This window comes from Piliocolobus tephrosceles, chromosome 6, assembly GCF_002776525.5.
Source record: "Piliocolobus tephrosceles isolate RC106 chromosome 6, ASM277652v3, whole genome shotgun sequence".
Classification (NCBI taxonomy): Eukaryota; Metazoa; Chordata; class Mammalia; order Primates; family Cercopithecidae; genus Piliocolobus; species Piliocolobus tephrosceles.
This window is the reverse complement of record NC_045439.1, coordinates 104,195,114-104,214,187: the sequence shown is the minus strand read 5'-3', so window position 1 is coordinate 104,214,187 and position 19,074 is coordinate 104,195,114. Positions and strand designations below refer to the sequence as shown.

The following is a 19,074-nucleotide window of genomic DNA, read 5'->3' as shown; positions in this document are numbered from 1 at the left end:
CATTAACAACCTAGAATTCTATACACAGAAGTATCCTTCAAGAAATAAGGAAAAATAGACATTTTCAGAAAAACAAAAAAAAAAATTTAAAAACTTGTCACCAGCAGAACTGCATTTAACAAAATAATATAATTGGCATTGTTCAAGTAGAAGGAAAATTACTGACAGATGGTCAGAGACACAAAAAGGAATTATATGACTGGAATATTCAATATTGCTAAAATTACAACTGTCCCCATAATAATTTACAGATTCAATGTAATCTCTAACAAAAGCAGCACGTACTTTTGAAAACACTGATAAGATGATTCTAAAAGGTACATATAAGTGGAAAAGGCCTAAAATAGCCAAAACACTCTTAAAAAAAAAAAAAAAAAAGAGGCCAGGCATGGTGGCTCACACCTGTAATCCCAGCACTTTGGTAGGCTGAGGCGGGCAGATCACGAGGTCAGGAGTTCGAGACCACCCTGGCTAACACAGTGAAACCTCATCTCTACTAAAAATACAAAAAATGAGCAGGGCGTGGTGGCAGACACCTGTAGTCCCAGCTACATGGGAGGCTGAGGCAGGAGAATGGCATGAACCCAGGAGGCAGAGCTTACAGTGAGCTGAGATTACACCACTGCACTCCAGCCTGGGTGACAGAGCGAGACTCTGTCTCAAAAAAAAAGAAAAACAAGTCAGAGGTCTTACTTTAAGACTTATAAAACTATAATAATAAGTACATTAGTCCATTCTCATGCTGCTAGTAAAGATATACCTGAGACTGGATAATTTATCAAAGAAAGAGGTTTAACAAACTCACAGTTCCACATGGCTGGGGAGGCCTCACAATCATGGCAGAAGGCAAGGGAAGAGCAAAGACAATGTCTTACATAGCAGGCAAGAGAGCTTGTGCAGGGGAACTCCCATGTATAAAACCATCAGATCACACAAAACTTACTCAATACCACGAAAACAGTATGGGAGATATGGTCCCAATCATTCAATTTTCTCCACTTGGCCCCACCCTTGGCACGTGGGGATTATTACAATTCAAGGTGAGAGTTCGGTGGGGACACAGCCAAACCATAGCATCAAGATTGGGGCCATAAGTGTAAAAATAGACAAAGAGTTCAATGAGAGTCTAAAACTATATCCACACATATAAAGTCAATTTATTTTCAACCAAAGGGACAACTCAATTCGATAAGAAAAAAAATGAAGTCTTTTTAAAATACTGCTCAAACAACTGGATAAACATAGGGAAAAAATAAACCTCAACCCACATGCCACTCCAAATACAAAAATTATTTTAAGATGAATACTAAAGATAAAACCCAGAACCCCATAAAGTTTCCAGGAAGAATACATAGGAGAGTATCTTTGTGACTTTGAGGTAGGCAAAGGCTTCTTGAATAGATCTAATGTTAGCAGTAACCATAAAAAAAAAGACTTCATCAGTAGAAAATTAAAATTGTTTCTCATAAATAACTACCATTAAGAAAATCAAGAGGCAAGCCACAAATTGAAAAATTTATACATGCACCTATAGCAAAATGTACATATCTATATCTATACACAAACACAACAAAAGTCTTGTATGCAAATATATAAATAACTTCCACAAACAACAATAAAAAGACAAACAACCCAATTTAAAAATGACCAAAAATCACACATGAACAAATAGAGACGGCCAATAAGACATGAGAAGACAGTCAACATCTGTATTAATTTGTTTTCACACTGCTATAAAGAACTGCCCTAGACTGGGTAATTTATAAAGGAAAGAGGTTTAATTGACTATCTTTCAGCATGGCTGGGAGGCCTCAGGAAACAAAATCATGGCAGAAGGCCATGGGGAAGCAAGGTACCTTCTTCACAAGGTGGCAGGAAGGAATAGTGTTGAGTGAAGGAGGAAGAGGCCCTTATAAAACCATCAGATCTCATGAGAATTAACTCGCTATCACAACAGTGTGGTGGAAACCACCCCCATTACTCAATTATTACCACCTGGTCTCTCCCTTGATGGCGGAGAGGGGTGGATTATGGGGATTACAATTCAAGATGAGATCTGGGTGAGGACACAAAAGCCTAACCATAACAACATCATTAGTCATTAGGAAAACGCAAATTAAAACTATAGTCGAGGAACATATCAAATCCGCTAAAATGGCTAAAATTAAAAAGCCTGACAATATCAAATGTGGCAAGAATATGTAGCATCTGGAACTAGTGGTAGGAATATAAAATATTACAACTTTCAGAGAAGTGTTTGCCAGTTTTTAGAAAAGTTATACATATTTACCCTATGACCCAGCAACTGTACTCCCAGATATTTAACTCAAGAGAAATAAAAACGTATCTCCACCAAAGACTTGTACAAGTATATTCATAGCAGTGTTATCTGCAATAGCCAAAACCAGAAACCACAAACATATATATCTACAGGAAATAGATAAGAAATTACAGTATATTCATACAATGAAAACAAAATAACAGTGTTGGTAGTAAAAAACAAAAAGAAATAAAAGATACGATTACCATAAAAATCAGGATAACGGTTACCTTTGGAGAAGCAATGATGGGGGACGTATGGGCTTCTAAGGTGACAGCAATATTCTAAATCTTGACCTTCGTAATAATTAAACACTGTTCCCTTTTTAGTCAATCAAATAGGCAGGATATTTTGGTTTTGCTTTCTCTTTTATATATGTTATGCTTCACAATATGAAAAAAATTTCTTAGGATAAAATTTTTTTAAGATTCTATTTAGCACTATAATAAGTACTTCTGTCAGGTTATTCTTACGTTCACTAAAACTACTTAAATCTAAAGTTGGAGGCTGGGCGCAGTGGCTCACACCTGTAATCCCAGCACTTTGGGAGGCTGAGGATGGCAGATCATCCGAGGTCAGGAATTCGAGACCAGCCTGGTCAACATGGCGAAACCCCGTGTCCACTAAAAATACAAAGATTAGCCAGGTGGGGTGGTGGGTGCCTGTAATCCCAGCTACTCAGGAGGCTGAGGCAGGAGAATCGCTTGAACCCAGGAGGCAGAGCCAAGATCATACCACTGCGCTCCAGCCTGGGCGACAGAGTAAGACACCATCTCAAAAAAATAAAAATAAAATAAAGTTGGAGAGAGAACCTGACTGAAAGCATTTAATCATTAAGTAGCAGAGTGGAATTGAAAACATTTTTATTACTTAAAAAAAATCAGTAACTCTAACCCAATTGAATCTAATATAGTATAATGAGACAAAATTCCTTTAAACCACTTAAATAATTACCTGCTTAGGTAAAGTTAGGTTGTGAGTACTCTCACTATAACCAATGGCAGTGAAGAGTTTATCTTTTTCCTCTGGAGTCATAAGGTCATCAATAGCTATGAAAAAACAACATTCTAAGAAATTAATTGCTTCCATTTTACAGATATAACTAAAAAGACTAACCAAACTAACAAGTATCCTGAAATCAACAGACACAAACGCTAAAGCAAAATTAGCCAGGTAATATCCGCTAATATACTACAACTTTGACAAAACATATTCTATTTGCTTGCTAAGGTCAAGAAAAGGCAAAGAGACACCATTAAGGAAATTCAGTTCTAATGTTAGGATTTCAGAATTCCCTAAGTATTTTAAAACTTAAGCGAAACTTGTAATTAAATATCTACGTAAAAGGTAACAAAAAATGCTAAATGTTGAGATCTCTAAATTTAAACATTTAAAATTTGACATAAATATTATTCCACAAACAAAAAATCAAAGTTTTATTTCAGTCTAAGTTTTATTTTAGACAAACATAGGAATATACTAGCCTGATGTGTCTGCTTATATATTTGCTATACTGAGCTAATTTATTTCAAATGTATTTCAAAATAAAATTCAACAGGAAGATATAATTTACATAGTGTTTTTTTGTTTTTTGTTTTTTTATTTTTCACTTAACACTATACAATAACTTATCTGACTTGGAACTTACTTTCAGGAATCAATGATTCTTCGTCCTTTTTCTTAGACTCTTTCTTACCCCAAAACCCACTAAACCAGCCTCCACGTTTCTCGCCTGTGTCAGCAGACTTTTTTCTTAATTTTTGCCCAGACCGAATCACCTAAAAAATAAAAATTAAAAAATTTACTTGAAGAATGTTGCCCTCTTCATTTTCAGGTATAGCCTGGAAAAAAACAATGGCTCATTTTTTCTTTAACGCTACGTAAGATTGAACCAGTCAAGATCTTAAATGATGCTCACAACATAATTTAGTTAAATGTAGTCCCCCTGTTAGTTTATTAATACTTTTCACACCAACTGATAGCATTTTGACGAGGCTGCATGTTATGAGCTATATAGTTAAGGTTCCAACTAGAATATTTCTAAGCAACGTTACTTCCAAATTTTTAAGTTAAGGAGCCACTAGAACTGCATGTTTATAAAATGAAAAGTTCCTTGAAAGGGAACACACCCAAAAAAGTATTAATTTGAAACAATTATATTTCAGAATTCATATATATTGCTGGCTTGCTAAGACAATGGCAGAAGGAGGGATATAAATTAAAATAGTCCTTGAATCCCATTTCACTCTCTTTTTTCAACAAATCCTGACTAGATTTTCTATCGCTCCTTCTCTTTCCCACTTTTCAGAGAAATATAGATGAATAACCAAAGGTAGAAAACAGGGATAAAGAAAATAAAGAGGATAAGTAATTTAGATTCTATGTTCTCATTCCCTGAATAAGTAAATTTCAATAACTTTTCCACTTAAAGTATTTTAAAATGGTAGTGAATGGATAACATACTGTAAGCCTCTGTGTGTAATAAAAAGTGGAATAATACAAAAGAGAAGATGAAAGTAAAGAGTTGAATTCTATAGTAAAGAGAATAGGTTTGATTGGTGAATGTAAAGGCTAAGGATGGGCAAAATGTTAAACTTTTGTCACAAGCTATGAATGAGTGTGTACATTTTCAAGCCCCGTTTGAAACTGCAAGATGAAAATGAATGACAAATCAGCTACTGTGGATACCACAGCTCAGTAGTATTCAATCCTTGCTGCACAAAAGAATCATCTAGAAGCTTTATCAGAAAAAATGCCAAAACCAAAGCCCCACCACACAACAATTAAATCAAATCTTGAGAGAGTGGGTTCTAGGTAGGCACTGTTTTTTTTTTTTTTTTTTTTTTAATTCCCCTGGTGATTCTAACACGCAGCCAAGGTTCAGAACCACTGAGATGACAACAAACTAGTTTCCTTCAACAGCAGAGATCATGATACAGAAAATTAATTGCTTCAACAGTTTCACAAATAGATGAAACTGAGCTATTTTGGAAATGACACCCAATTAAATGTATATCTGAGTGTTTCTGCTTTTAAGAATCTTCTATGAATTCTTTTAGGGAAAATGCAACCAGAGACTTCAAATTTAAACCTCTCTTAGATACTGAGACTTAATAAATAGATGAATTTATAAATAGTCTTTATAAATCTAAATGCAGAAAAATCTATAAAGCATTTGGATATTTTGTTAACATCTCTTTTAACCAAACTGATAGTTATAAGTTTTAAAAGGGCAGGCACTAAACTGTATTTTTTCATTGTTACCATCTTCTTAGCTACCATAAAAATTATTCTTTATAAAAATAGATAATACATTTTTTTACACTTTGGGGGAAAGAAGCCTTTTTATTTTGGAAAAAATTAATTAACCGAAATTAACCTTTTTAAAATATCCTGATAAGAGACATCAAGATAATATGGCGACAAATTCCAACATTCAACTTCCTCCCAAATCTCTAAATATCTAATAACCTTTAAAAGAAAGATAAAGCCATTATTAGCATTAGCATTGAAATCTTAAAGGTGTGATCAGCACACTACAAATTTCAATGAATTTCAAAATAAACTGAAAATTTTAGACATAATAAAGAGAAAAAGAGATGAATTAGTAGGAAAGCACACAATCAAAAATACTAATTTCAAACAATAAGAAAGGCTATGAAGAAAATGAAGTAACAAAGAAAAGTTTTCCTATGTTTGTCAATCCCCACTTAAAAATAAATAAGAATTAACATTTAAAAATATGAAAGCTGTCACAGAACTATACACACACATCATACCAATGTCAAATTCTCGGTTTGGGTATTGTTCTATAATTACGTAGATGTAACTATTGGGAGAAACTGGGTGAAGGGTACACAGGCCCTCTGTGAACTATCTTTGCAACTTATTATAAATCTATAGTTATTTCAAAACATATATACATATATGGGAGACCAAAAATAAATAAAAATATACAAATGAGACCTAATATGAAGACGAATGCAGAGCCCTTTCCCTTTTCCTCAATTACCCCTTGTTGCCTTCACTGCCTTCTCTGTTCAGCTAAGTGCCCATGGTAAATAACTTCAGCCAATCCTCTGCCTGCATTTTAAACTCTGGCCCTACGTACTTTCCATTACAATGAAAAAAATCAATGTTAGATGGATCTAATTGTATTCTTTTCTACATCCATCATTCTTTGTCTACTGTATCTCATAATTAGTACTCTTTCTTCACTTTTTAAGCAACTGTAGCTGATATTAAGAATACACATTTAAGCTAAAGCAACTTAAGTCGTGGAGGATTAAAATTAAATTGATTCATTCCTCTCTTTCATAGGAACAATCCCCAGCACCAGCAAATACCTTTCAAAACAGTCATACTTTCTGACCTAACAACTTGTACCTTGGGGAATTTGCCTGTGAGAAAATAAGGGATGTTTGAAAAAATGCAGAGATAAGGCTATTCATTGTAGAGTCACTTACAATTAAATATAACCAGTGAGAAATAGTGAAGCAAATTCTGGTATATGCACAGAATGGAATACTATTCAGCATTTTTTTTTTTTTTTTTTTTTTGAGATGGAGTCTCACTCTGTCGCCCAGGCTGGAGTGCAATGGCGTGGTCTCCGCTCACAGCAACCTCCGCCTCCCAGGTTCAAGTGATTCTCCTGCCTCAGCCTCCCAAGTAGCTGAGATTACAGGTATGTGCCACCACACCTGGCTAATTTTTGTATTTTTAGTAGAGACGGGTTTCACTACGTTGGCCCGGCTGGTCTCAAATTCCTGACCTCGTGATCTACCCATCTCAGCCTCCCAAAGTGCTGGGATTACAGGCTTGAGCCACCACACCCAGCCTCTATTCAGCTATCTTAAATGATATCAGAAAAATGGTTCTGCTGGCATTGAAAATGGACACTATAATATTGTTAAAGACAGAAAAGCAAGTTACAAAACCTTCTCCTGACTCCACATTGTCCACCACTTACTGCTCCATTTATCTGCTCTGCTTACAGCAAAGAATCATACTGTTCCTACTCACTGTTTCCCATTCCTATCAAGTTTCTGCCCACATTATTCTATAAAAATTGCTCTCAAGTGACTTCTTTATTACTAATTTCAGTGAAAGTTTTAGTTCCACAGTGGCATAAGCCCTCTTCAAACCATCTAAAACTTCTGAACAAAATATAAAAAAGATCTATCGAGATTCTGAAAAGTAAGCAAAGCAGGCAAACAGTAGAAGGGGTCACAATTTGGAGAAGTGACCTGCACAAGAGTGAGTTTTCCATGATGTTTGCTTTTCTCATATGGTGTGCCCACCCCATCCCACCCCACCACCATAATCTCCCATTTCTAATGTTCTTGCCCTTGAGCATGGGCATGACTTGCAACTAGTTTCTAAACAATAAAATACGGCAAAGGTAATAAAATATACTTGATTCTGTGCACAATATATATGTTATGTATACAAGACTTTAGTGACCTTCTTGCTGGAGTTTCTCCCTTCTTTTGAAGAAGAAAGCTGCCATGTTATGGTTTCTATGTCAGAAAGACCATTAGGCAAGGAACTGAAGATGATATTTATAAGCTGAGGGCAGCTCTAGCCAGAAATCAACAAAAAACTGAAGCCTTCCATCCCACAGCCACAAAGAGCTCAATTCTGCCAAGGAAAGCGGATTCTCCATCAGTCACGTTTCAGATACCATAGTCCCAAACCAACATCTAGCAATATTTTAAAACCTTAAGCAGAGGACTCAGCTAACCCATACCTAGACTCTAGACCCAGAGAAACTCAGAGATAACAGCTATGTGTTGTTTCAAGTCACAAAGTTTGTTATATAGGCATAGAAAACTACTATATATGGCTCTGCCCTGAGCAAGGGCCTCACCATGGAGCAGAGCAGAGGAACATGGAGCACAGTTGTACCAGCAGCTACAACCCTGAGAAAAACTCTGTATTTCTGGCCAAAGAACCAGTAAATGGAGTTCATGAAGGCCAGAATGTATACGAGAAAACCCTGGCAGGGAAAAAGCTGGAGAAGGGGATTATCTCTTAATTCTGTATATGAACCTGTCCAAATCTCAGTCTAATACAAGCTTCACATATGTGAAACTAACCCAAACCAAAGTAGCAAAGGTTTTGGCCACCCAAACTAATATGAACCACCTGTGCAAGTCTCAAACTAACCCCTGTATTATTCACGAGTAAAACAACCTCAAACTTACATACCAAAGGTTTAAAGAGCTGAACTGAAATCTGAACCACCATCCACAGAAGGCGAACACAACTTAGATTCAGAACCTAACTAGGCTGTACACTAACACAAAATGTCAACGTTTTCCAGAGCATAATAACAAGACCCAGACATTATATAATAATCACAATGTCAAAAATACAATCCAAAATTACTTGACATACGAAAACAAACAAAACTGGAAATGTAACTAATCCTCAAGGGAAAGATAATCATCAGATGCCAACAATCAGATAACTTCAACGTCTGATAGCTGGAACTATCAGAGAGCCAGTTACCTGACATAAAGGCAAACACACTGGAAATTACTAAAAAGACTGGAATCTTCAATAGAGAAATGCAAACTATACAAAAAAAAAAAAACCTCAATAGTAATTTCAGACTGAAAAATATATTATCTGAAATTAAAAATTCCCAAGATGGGTTCAACAGCAAAATGAAGATGACAGAAGACAGACAGAACTTGAAGATAGATCAACAGAAATTATCTAGCCTTAGAGAGAGAAAAAAGATTGCAGGAAAAAAATGAACAGATCACCAAAAGGTCTAAATACATACATATATATACACATATACACATATATATACACATATATATACATACACACACATCTCTTATGTATGAATATATATATCTAATATATATGCATATTTTCATCTGTGACTATATATTTTATATATTTATATATATATATATATGCATAGAATATAAAATTAAGAGTCCAAACAATTAAGAGTGCAAAAGAAGAGAATAAAAAGAAATTGGTGCCAAAAAATTACTTGAAAAAAGTCATAGCTAAAATATCCCATATTTAGTAAGTTTAATGGTCAATTCTGTCCTATCTTAGTTAAAAAATCAGGTGCATCTGTCACAGTTGATCACTTTCGCTTCCTTGAAATTCTTTCTCCACTTAAATTTGAAGGTGTTACATTCATACAGCTTCCCTACTACAACTCTGGCAATCCCTTTATGGTCACCTTTGCTGGTTCTTTCCCATCCCTCTGATTGTAACAATGGATGCTTTGGATCTTTGCAACCGTCCTCTTCTCTAGCTATTCTAATTCCTGAGGTGATCTCATCCAATCTCATGGCTTTAAAGAAATCCATGTGCTGACCCTTCCTACATTTCTATATCCAGCACAGATTCCTCTTCTGAACTCCACATAATTGCCTACTCCATTGCCCCTCTGAGGTCTAAGAGCTAAAACTTAATAGGTCCCAAATTGAACTCCTGGTCTTCTCTTGTATCACTCAAGCTTGTTCTCTCCCATCTTCCCCCTCTTATTTGATAGCAAATCCATCCTTCCAACTGCTCCAGGTCAAAATATTTAAAGGCATTTTTTACTCTGTCTCCGACAACTCACATCTAGTCAGTCAAGAAATACTGGCTGTACCTTCAAAGTATATCTAGAATCTGACCCTTTCTCATCACCTTTATTTGCAACCTTTTTCAGGAAAGCTACTGTCACCACTCATCTCAATTATTTCAATAGCCTCCTAACTGTTCTCCCTGCTTTCACTCTTGCCTTCCTTCCCACAGTCTGCTTTCAAAGCAGCCAGGATGAATTTTAAAACTTAAGTCAGATCATATCATCCTGTACTCAAAACCTACTATTGGTTTCCCAATTCAGAATAAGAACCAAAACCCACATAATGGCTCGTTAAGATGCTGCTACACAATCTGGCAATCTCCTCAACTCCCACGTGCAGCCCTCCCTTTCCTCTGCTACCTTTCTTCTCTGACCTCATTAACCACCACTTTTCCCTCTCTCAGGACTCCAGTTAGTTTCCTCAATGAGCCAGGTATGTTCCAACCCCAAAACCCTTAAGCAGTTACACTTTATTATTTCTGCCTGGTTATACTTTTCCCTTAGATATCTTTCTGGCTGACTGCCCCATGTTCTTCAGGTCTTTGCCCAAATGTTTCCTTCTTAGTGAGGCTCTTCCTGACAACACTGTTTAAAACTGCAAATCATTATCACTTCCTAGCTTCAGCGCTCCTTGTATTCTTTCCTACTTTATTTTTATCGAAGTACTTATTAACCTTATCCCCTACTACAATATAAATAAAAGATTTTTGCCTGTTTTGTTCATTTCTGCGGGCTAATGCAAACGATAATGACAATGAAAAAAATCATGTATTTAGTAATCACTATGTGCACATAATAATTTAAGTGTTTTAAAAGAATTATCAGGTACACCTAACGATAATCCTAACATGTAGGTACTACTAATTAATCTCATCTCACAAATCAGGAAACTAAAGCACAGAAGGGTCAAATAGCCCAAAATCATATAATTAGTAGATGGCAAAGCTGAGATCAGAATCCAGACCACCTGACTCCCAAGTCTATACTCTTAGCCATAATGTAAGCATAACAGAATAAATGAACAAGTGTACAGTTGACCCTTGAACAACATGGGTTTGAACTGCATGAGTACACTAATACAAGGATTTTCTTCTGCTTCTGCTACCCCTGAGACAATCCTCCTCTTCCTCCCCCCACTACTCAGCTTACTCAATGTGAAGATCTTTATAGTGATTGACTTCTACTTACTGAATAGTAAATATATTTTCACTTCCTTCTAAGTTTCTTAACAACATTTTCGTTTCTCTGGCTTATTTTATTGTAAGAATACAGTGTATAATACATATAACATTTTAAAATATGTGTTAATTGACTGTTATCAATAAGGCTTTTGGTTAACAGTAGGTTATCAGTAGTTAAGTTTTTGAAGAATCTAAAGTTACACACAGGCCGGGAACAGCGGCTCATGCTTGTAATACCAGCACTTTGGGAGGCTGAAGTGGGTGGATCACCTGAGGTCAGGAATTCAAGAACAGCCTGGCCAATGTGGTGAAACCCCATCTCTACCAAAAATACAAAAATTAGCCGGGCATGGTGGCACATAGCTATAGTCCCAGCTACTCAGGAGGCTGAGACAGGAGAATGGCTTGAAACCTGGGAGGTAGAGGTTTCAGTGACCCAAGATTATGCCCCTGCACTCCAGTCTGGGCGACAAAGCAAGACTCCATCTCAAAAAAAAGAAAAGTGAAGGTAATTATACACAAATTTTTAATCGTGCAGGGGCTTGGCATCCCTAACCTTCCGGTTGTTCAAGGGTCAACTGTATATGCCTTAATCTCATTTAAAAGTATGAGTAAGTATATGGAAATCTATAACTATAAAAAGGACTAAAAGGATATACACAAAGGTATTAACAGTAGTTACTTTTAGTTTATGAGATGATTGTTTTTGTTTTATCTGTATTTTCTAATTTTTCTACAATGAGTTATATTGCATTTGTAATTTATTTTTTTAATTACCAAAAAGTCATGTTACAGAATCTTAGAAATGACATGGAACATTGCACACAAGGCATCAATAAATAAGCAGTTATAAAACATTATCAGTAGACCATTTCCAATTTCAGAAAGAAAGGAAAAAAAGGAAGAAAGTGAGGAAAAGAGGAAGGAAGGAAGAAAGGAGAAAAGAAAGAAGAGAGGGAGAGAAGGAAGAAGGAAGGGAAGAGGAACAAAGAAAAAGTTAAAAAAAAAAAAAAAGAGAGAGAGAGAAAAAAAGCATAAATAAGCAGGTATATAAGCATGGGAGAAAAACTGGTAGCCAAAATGATAACAGTAGTATTCTAAGTTGTTAGGATTATAGATGTCTTTTATTTACTTTCTTTTTAGAGTTTCTCAGATTTTTCATTATAAAAGTGTATAAGTGGCCAGGTGCGGTGGCTCACGCCTGTAATCTCAGCACTTTGAGAGGCCGAGGTGAGCAGATGACCTGAGGTTAGTAATTCAAGACCAGGCTGGTCAACATGGTGACAACCCGTTTCTACTAAAAATACAAAGAAAAATTAGCTGGTCGTGGTGGCACACACCTATGATCCCAGCTACTCAGGAGGCTGAGGTAGGAAAATCACTTGAACCCGAGAGGCGGAGGTTGCAGTGAGCCAAGATCATGCCACAGCATCCCAGTCTGAGAGACAGAGTGAGACTCCATCTCAAAAAAAAAAAAAAATTAATTTTTTTTTTTTCCTTAATGTTAGTGGCTTTTTTTCAGTACTCCAGTTTCTGTTCTCCCGAGACTAAATTAAGCAATAAAAACCTCAACTCATGAAACTTCAATTTCTTGATCCTAGGTTTAAAAGGGGGTATTAACATGTTTAAAACATAAAATCAGCTAATAAAAATGATTACCTCAACTTGTGCTTGTTGCCTTGCTAAAATTATGTTAAAAACATCTAGAGTCTTCTCCAAGTCCTGTAAAAAACAGAGAGGCACTTGTAAACAAGAAATTTAATCATTAGATAAAGCAAGAAATTTAATCATTCTTTTATCATTAGATAAAAGAAATTTTTCTTTTATGATTTCTAGGTATATCTAGTCCATTATCAGTACCTGTGACCTAATGATAGTATTAGTATAAATCTGAATGTATTCTAGACTTTTAAGTTTTTTAATTTTTTACAGTAAGAAAATAAGTTTTCCAACAGTATGAAAATAATTTTTATGTGAGAACATTATAATTAACACATAGACATAAATGCACATGAAAACAAGAATATTTACAAAAGGGACTTGTTTTACATATCATTCTTATGATTCTTACTTCTTACTCCCCCCATTCTTATTATTATATAGCCATTGTACTAAGGGTGCCATTACAAAACACATAATATTTAAGAATGTAAAATTCTGCAAAACAATAAGTAGGCTACAGTAGAAACTGATTTGAGGCATTTATATAAAAGTACGTTAACCAGGTGACCTGTGTTCTAAGTGCTTTATGTGCTGTCTCATACAATTCTCACAACTCTGTAAGACAGATATTGTTACCATTTTATATATGAGAACACTAGACCTGGGAGTTTCAGAAACTTGTGTCCATAATCAGAAGGACATTTGGTAAATATCCAAGTCAGTACTTGAACCCAAATCCATCTGACTCCAATACCTACACTTTTTCTAATATTTCATACTATTGCAGAAAAATAGTAATTCAACTCATAAAAATAGTAATTCAACTCATTTTTCACATTATGAATCATTGGTAGAAATAGTTCTATAACTGAAATCAGAAGACATTAAGCAAATTATGTATCCAGTGTGATTCTACCTTTTTTTTTTATTTTTTTCTTAAGATGGAGTTTTGCTCTTGTTGCCCAGGCTGGAATGCAATGGCAGGATCTCGGCTCACTGTAACCTCCACCTCCCGGTTCAAGCAATTTTCCTGTCTCAGCTCCCCGAGTAGCTGGGATTACAGGCGCCCACCACCACCCCCAGCTAATTTTTTAAATATTTTTAGTAGAGACAGGGTTTCACCATGTTGGCCAGGCTGGTTTCCAATTCCCTACCTCAGGTGATCCGCCCACCTCAGCCTCCCAAAGTGCTGGGATTACAGGCATGAGCCACCGCGCCCAGCCGTGTTTCTACCTTTTAAACAGGGGTAGATAAGACCTCTTCTTTCCCAAGAAGTAAAAGTTTTTTATAAATAATATTTTGAAGCATTTTGAAAAGCTACTACCATATAAATACAGGATTTTACTAACAAAACAAGATATAGCTATCTAATAAACACATATTTAAACAGCTCTGATACTGACTTTCTAAACATTATTATAAAAACCAGACACGTTTCCCAAATCGTTTACAGTAACCTTATTTTATCTGATATTGGCATGGGGAAAAAAGTTTTTTTAAAGAAGAAAAACTGGAAAAAAAAATTCTGCATTTTCCCATATAATTCTCTCTCAAAAAGAGGTGAATTCTGTTCTTCCTAAAATTATTTTTTGATTCAAATTACATGCAGAAGAATATTAAAGGACGATTAGACAAATAATAGTTCTCACTAATATACATGCAAGATATACCTGAATTTCTTTCTGTATTTCTTCTGAGACTTTAGACTGTGTTAACTTGTTTTTGTAGGCAATTTTATAACTCTTGAGTAACTGCCTGTGCTTTTTTATGTTACTCCATGACCACATCTGTGTATACCTTCTTATATGAACTTCAAGAACAGAGTCAATTGCATATTTCCACCTGAAAATCAAATTTTGTTAACATAAATGTGAATATAATGGTTTAAGACAAAACAGGAAAAGTCTTGACTTTTTAGAACTTACACTGTGAAATTTTTTGTTCTTTTTAACTCTCTTCCTATAAGAGCTCAGCAATTCCCAGTAAAATTGTCTGACGTAAAAAGACTTAGATATAAGAAACATTTAAGGAAGAGAGTTTGCCAAAGCAAAATCCAAAAGGCACAAAATGACATGTGGGAAAGAGTATTCCAGTATGGTTATAACACTGAGTCTACGTAGGTGACTGATAAGCAATAAAACTTTTATAAAAATGTTGAATGTCTTGAATGTTAAGAATTTGGGAACCAGCCGGGTGCAGCGGCTCACATCTGTAATCCCAGCACTTTGAGAGGCCAAGGCGGGCAGATCACGAGGTCAGGAGATTGAGACCTTCCTGGTCAACATGGTGAAACCCCATCTCTACTAAAAATGCAAAAATTAGGCTGGGTGCAGTGGCTTACGCCTGTAATTCCAACACTTTGGGAGGCCGGGGAGAGTGGATCACAAGGTCAGGAGTTCAAGATGTCAAGATGCTGAAACCCCGTCTCTACTAAAAATACAAAAATTAGCTGGGCGTGGTGGTGGGCGCCTGTAATCTCAGTTACTTGGGAGGCTGAGGCAGGGAGTTGCTTGAACCCTGAAGGCGGAGGTTGCAATGAGCCGAGATCGCATCACTGCACTCCAGCCTGGGCAAGAGAGCAAGACTCTGTCTCAAAAAAATAAAAATACAAAAATTAGCTGGGCGTGGTGGCACACACCTGTAGTCCCAGCTACTTGGGAAGCTGAGGCAGGAGAATTGCCTGAACCGGGGAGGCAGAGGTTGCAGTGAGCCAAGATCGCACCACAGCACTCCAGCATGGGGTCAGAGCAAGACTCTATCTCAAAAAAAAAAAAAAGGAATTTGGGAACCTAGCAGCAGAAATACAAGTGGATGCTCATATGAAAAAAGTAATATGGACATACAAAAGAAGTGAAAGCTGTTTTTATAAGTAATCAATATATTTACTATTTGTCTTTTAATACTCGTCTCTTTTTTTAAAGTGGCTGAATTACTTGGCTTTTGAAAGTTGCTTAACTCTGACAGTAACTAAATATATGATTATATGTTCCTCACAAAAAAAAAACAAATTCTAACTTACCATCGTCGACTATTGGTATGAAGTGGTAAATAAGGCTTGTATTTCCTATAAGGCGCATTCCTAACCATATAATCCACTGACTCCAAAAGGTCAATCATACTTAAGTACTGTTAAAACAAAAATAAAATTATATTTATTACATTGTGCATATAAATAAAGACAAATTTCATTCTATTTTTCAGTCTAGTGAGACTCCAAATTCCCTGAACAATGTTGCCTGGTAGCCCAATAATATACTATATTTCATCAAATTTAAGATGCTATCAATTATAAGTATACTCAGTTCATCAAATTTAAGACACTATCAATTTTAAGTTGTAATATAATTTTAGGTTCTACTACAAAAGAAAACTGCTGTTAATTAAATTGTGTTATCACCAATCTATTCATCCTATTTTCAGATGTTAAAATGTAAACTAAATGAACATCTCAGAAACAATGAAATATGGTATCTGTAAATTATGATATAAAATATGCCTGTTTCTAAGACTATATATTTTTCCTCTGGACCACTGTTTCAGCAGTAGTTATCTATGAGCTGATTTTGAAATTACTGCAAAAATTATTTGCATGACCAAAGCAAGATAAAGCTATTTAAGCAGCCATCTTACCATCAACACAGCAACTCTGTGTAGATCTGACAAACAGCTCAAATGGAGGGAAACATACACCCAGAGGCAGCACGAAACCAGAGAAGATTTTTAAAAAGCAGCGAATCTAGCTTCCTCCTCTCTAATTTTTCCCAATGCAGTTCTAACTAAAAGTTACCTACCATGTGGCTGTTCATCACTTGAAATGTGTCTAGTCTGAACTTAAATGTATTTTAAGTGATGTAAAATGTCTCATTACAACTTTTTACATTTATTACGTTGACATGATTAATATTTTGGAAGTATTAAGTTAAATAAAATGTATTATTAAAGTTAATTTCACCTTTTTCTTTTTACATTGTTAACACAGCTACAAGAAAATATAAAATTACAACTTGCATTACATTTTTATTGAACAGAATTGTACAAAAAAGCTCAATTAGCTAAATCTCCTGTCCTCCTTTCACTTCCAGTTCACCAAGCCTGTCACCCCAACTCTCGGGGCACATAACCATGCTTGGGAAACAAATAGTGGAAAAAGCTGCCAACATTGCTGTTCTAAAAATTAAAGAAACAATATTTAATAAGAGTGCCTTCCATTAAAAACTGAGGAGGGAAAAACACATTAAAATCTTTCATCAACAGGCCAGGCATGGTGGCTCACGCCTGTAATCCCAGCACTTTGGGAGGCCGAGGTGGGCAGATCACAAGGTCAGGAGATCGAGACCATCCTGGCTAACACAGTGAAACCCGTCTCTACTAAAAAATACAAAAAAATTAGCTGGGCGTGGTGGTGGGCGCCTATAGTCCCAGCTACTTGGGAGGCTGAGGCAGGAGAATGGCGTGAACCCGGGAGTTGGAGCTTGCAGTGAGCTGAAATCGCACCACTGCACTCCAACCTGGGCGACAGAGTGAGACTCCGTCTCAAAAAAAAAAAAAAAAAATCTTCCATCAACAATTGTGAGCCAAATGGAAATAATGTCATTCCCTACAGTTTGATATGATTCTCCACAATTTAGGAAAAGATAAAATAAAATTTTTAAAAACTACTTCTTAAATTTGAAATTCATTTTCTTTAAAATGAACATTTTTAAACAGTCAAATCTCAACATAACGAACCCCAAAAAATCACCAGAGAACTAATAATCACAAATAAAAGCAGTCAAGATTCAAGGTTAATCAAAGCTGGAAATATCCACATGAATCATACCTGAGGTTTGGTCAGTTCAATGGCAATATTTTGTATTTCTATGTTCCAATCCAGTTTGGGCGTTTTGAGCTCTGATTCTGCATAAGGATTCATGTAGAGTTTTGCAGAGGCTGATATTGGCTGGAAAACTTGTATTACATGGGAAGACATAAGATATGTTTATATGCTTTTACATATAAACAAGTGTAAATAATTATGAGAACACTGTTATTCTAGAAGAAAAATGATCAAAAACGTGTGTAACAAAATCACTACCAAAAAATATTTAAGCAATTTAAGCTTCTGCTTATATGCATAATAATAAGCTCAATGGTTAAAGCGAAATCTCCAAGGAGGAAATTGGAGTCCTATGCTTCTAGGTAAGAAATGTATAAAAGAGACAATAATCTACTCTTCGTTATTTACAGTCTGCATAAAATTAGACTTTTCTTCCTTGCTGCAAGACATTTAATGATTTTATTATTCATTAAAAATACTAATACAAAAAGGAAATAAGATCTGATAAATTTCTGTCTTATTTAATCACTAGCAAAATTTAGTAACACAATCATGAATAAAATTCATTCCAAAAATTCCCTATTTAATAAATGGTGCTGGGAAAATTGGCTAGCCATAAGTAGAAAGCTGAAACTGGATCCTTTCCTTACTCCTTATACGAAGATTAATTCAAGATGGATTAGAGACTTAAATGTTAGACCTAATACCATAAAAACCCTAGAAGAAAATCTAGGTAGTACCATTCAGGACATAGGCATGGGCAAGGACTTCATGTCTAAAACACCAAAAGCAACGGCAGCAAAAGCCAAAATTGACAAATGGGATCTCATTAAACTAAAGAGCTTCTGCACAGCAAAAGAAACTACCATCAGAGTGAACAGGCAACCTACAGAATGGGAGAAAATTTTTGCAATCTACTCATCTGACAAAGGGCTAATTTCCAGAATCTACAAAGAACTCAAACAAATATACAAGAAAAAAACAAACAACCCCATCAAAAAGTGGGCAAAGGATATGAACAGACATTTCTCAAAAGAAGACATTCATACAGCCAACAGACACATGAAAAAATGCTCATCATCACTGGCCATCAGAGAAATGCAAATCAAAACCACAATGAGATACCATCTCACACCAGTTAGAATGGCAATCATTAAAAAAATCAGCAAACAATAGGTGTTGGAGAGGATGTGGAGAAACAGGAACACTTTTACACTGTTGGTGGGATTGTAAACTAGTTCAACCATTATGGAAAACAGTATGGCGATTCCTCAAGGATCTAGAACTAGATGTACCATATGACCCAGCCATCCCACTACTGGGTATATACCCAAAGGATTATAAATTATGCTACTACAAAGACACATGCACACGTATGTTTATTGCGGCACTATTCACAATAGCAAAGACTTGGAATCAACCCAAATGTCCATCAGTGACAGACTGGATTAAGAAAATGTGGCACATATACACCATGGAATACTATGCA

The 19,074-nt window shown here is 35.7% G+C and overlaps 1 protein-coding gene across 2 annotated transcripts in view; it reads right to left on the bottom strand.

Moving 5' to 3' along the window:
• Positions 1-19,074, bottom strand: part of VPS13C (vacuolar protein sorting 13 homolog C) — a 189,917-nt gene that overhangs the window by 127,101 nt on the left and 43,742 nt on the right. For both annotated transcript variants that reach the window (XR_002735024.1, XM_023228560.1), the window contains exons 11-16: positions 17,589-17,716; positions 15,789-15,895; positions 14,440-14,611; positions 12,767-12,829; positions 3,969-4,098; positions 3,275-3,369 (exon numbers count right to left, since the gene is read on the bottom strand). Coding sequence is in view for 1 of the 2 variants with exons in the window: in XM_023228560.1 (XP_023084328.1) it covers positions 3,275-3,369; positions 3,969-4,098; positions 12,767-12,829; positions 14,440-14,611; positions 15,789-15,895; positions 17,589-17,716 (695 nt within the window). In the remaining variant the exon portion in view is untranslated. The remainder of the gene's footprint in view (positions 1-3,274; positions 3,370-3,968; positions 4,099-12,766; positions 12,830-14,439; positions 14,612-15,788; positions 15,896-17,588; positions 17,717-19,074) is intronic.